At 68.8% G+C, this 2156-nt stretch overlaps 1 protein-coding gene across 1 annotated transcript; it reads right to left on the reverse strand.

Annotated features, from left to right (window-relative positions):
• Window positions 1-5: 5 nt before the first annotated feature.
• LOC116815011 (uncharacterized) lies at window positions 6-2082 on the reverse strand (the record flags this gene model as incomplete). The annotated part of the gene is made up of 5 exons (XM_032763008.2): window positions 1923-2082; window positions 1598-1695; window positions 1201-1316; window positions 669-941; window positions 6-561 (listed from the first exon to the last, which is right to left on the reverse strand). Coding segments are annotated over exons 1-5 (1203 nt in total), but the record flags the coding sequence as incomplete, so codon positions are not given.
• Window positions 2083-2156: the final 74 nt, after the last annotated feature.

Genomic DNA, 2156 nt, shown 5'->3' on the forward strand with positions numbered 1-2156 from the left:
AGCGTGCCCGTCTGCGAGGGGCTCTCCTCCGCCAGGGTCCCGGGTCGCACCAGGCAGTGGCTGGGGTGGGGGCTGTGGGGGTAGCGCCCAGCGGGCTGGGCACAGGGCTCCTCGGAGGGCCGCACATCGTAGCGGTTGGCAGGGGTCTGGGGGCGCCCAGGGAGGGTCCTGCTGCCCCGTGCGGCCCCCCCAGGGGCGATATCCACCCGCCCCACGGGGGTGTGGGGCCGGGCCAGGCTGGACCCTGCTTGGACCAGCAGGGGGAGCTCTTCGCAGGACACAGCCAGCTCAGGGGCTCGGACCCTCATGGAGGAGGCCCCTGCTCCCCCCTGGCGCCCCCGCATCCCCCTGAGCTCGGCAGGGGTAGGGGGGAGGGAGTAGGAACGGGAGGAGCGGACGTGGGACTGGGCATCTGCGGAGGGTTCCCAGGGGGAGGGGGGCTCCAGGAGGGGCTGTTCAGATTCAGGGGGGCAGGCGGGTGGGGAGGGCCTGGGGGGGCCAGGATGGGGGCGTGTGGCTGCCGAGGGCTCCTGGCCCCACAGGATGCGGGACGGGAGAGAGCTGGGGGAAGAGGAGCAGAGAGGAAAGGGTTAATCGGGCGGTGAGGTACCCCTGGCCCCCCCCCACAGCGCCCCCTTCTGGAGCAGGCCAGGGTGAGAGGCTCTTACCTTAGGCCCTGTAGCTCCCCCCCGAGCCCTTCCCCATTGACCGGGCTGGGGGGTGGGGCAGGGCCGCTGGGCCGGGGCCCCCCCTCGCCCTGCACCCCCTGGCCCGTCACAGACAGACTCTCCGCAGACGAGTGGGGCTCCGAGAGCCGAGCAATTTCCAAGGACTCGACGCTCTTGGTGGGACCCAGGTCGGGCGTGAGCGGCCGGATCTCCTCGAAGAGACGGGAGGGCGGGGGCACCGGCCGGCTGAGCAGCTGGGGGGGGCGGCTCCTGCTATGGGGTGAGAGACAGAGAATATTTACTCCAGAACCCAGGAGTCCTGGCTCCCAGCTCCCCCCACCCCCATGTTTTAACCACTGGACCCCACTTTCCTCCCCTCCCCAGAGTGGGGAGAGAACCCAGGAGTCCTGGCTCCCAGCCCCCCTCAGCTCTAACCACTAGACCCCACTCCCCTCCCAAAGCTGGGAGAGAACCCAGGAGTCCTGGCTCCCAGCCCTCCTCGCTCTAACCACTAGACCTCCCCCACTCCTACATGGTGCTGGGGTCACTCTCGGCGGCAGCAGATTGGCTCATGGCTCGGATCCAGCCATTCATGTCCTCCTGGGTGTCCGCGCTGAAGTGGTACGTCCGCATCCCCCGGTGCTCAGCCTAGGGCGTAGATGTGGGGGGTGGTTAGCGGGGAGGGGCTCTGACCTTGGGCTCCAGAGAGCCACCCCCAGCTCTAACCCCTAGCCCCCACTCCCCTCCCAGAACTGGGGAGAGAACCCAGGAGTCCTGCCTCTCAGACCCCCCGCTCTAACCACTAGCTCCCACTCCCCTCCCAGAGCTGGGGAATAGAACCCAGGTGTCCGAGTGTCTCCAAGTGGGGGACCCCGAATGGGGTACCTGGGGGGGGAGGGTCCAACCAGACTGACTCCCCTCAGACTGACCTTGAATGTGAATCTTCGGCTCTTCCCCTCCCCGGGCAGCGGCCGGATCTCGTAGCTGGGGAGCGGGATGCTCCCCAAAACTGCCTCCTCCCTGCTGTCTGGGGGACCCCAAAAGGAAGGAGGGATTAATGGGCTGCCTCCCCCTACCCCGCTCCCCACAGCGCCCCCTGCTGGGGCAGGGCAGGGCTGGGGCAGCCAGGAGGTTCCCCCCACCCCGCTCCCCACAGCGCCCCCCAGTGGGACAGGGCAGGGCTGGGGCAGCTGGGAGCTCCCCCCACCCCGCTCCCCACAGCGCCCCCTGCTGGGTGGCTGGGGGGGCCGGTACCTCGGTAGTAGAAGAGGCAGTAATCAGCCAGCACAAACCAGCGTCGCTTCCACAGCTTCAGGCCGGAGCTGTCCTGGAACGAGAGCCGCCCCGACAGCAGGGTGAGGGGCACAGGCAGCGATTGGGGGGGCGGGGGAACCCCCAACAGCCCCTTCCCCATTCCTCCCAAAACTAACATCACCTCCCCCATGCCCCCCAACAGCCCCCAAAAAGTAACAGCTCCTCCCCGTGCCC

This window comes from Chelonoidis abingdonii, unplaced genomic scaffold, assembly GCF_003597395.2.
Source record: "Chelonoidis abingdonii isolate Lonesome George unplaced genomic scaffold, CheloAbing_2.0 scaffold2090, whole genome shotgun sequence".
Taxonomy (NCBI): Eukaryota; Metazoa; Chordata; order Testudines; family Testudinidae; genus Chelonoidis; species Chelonoidis abingdonii.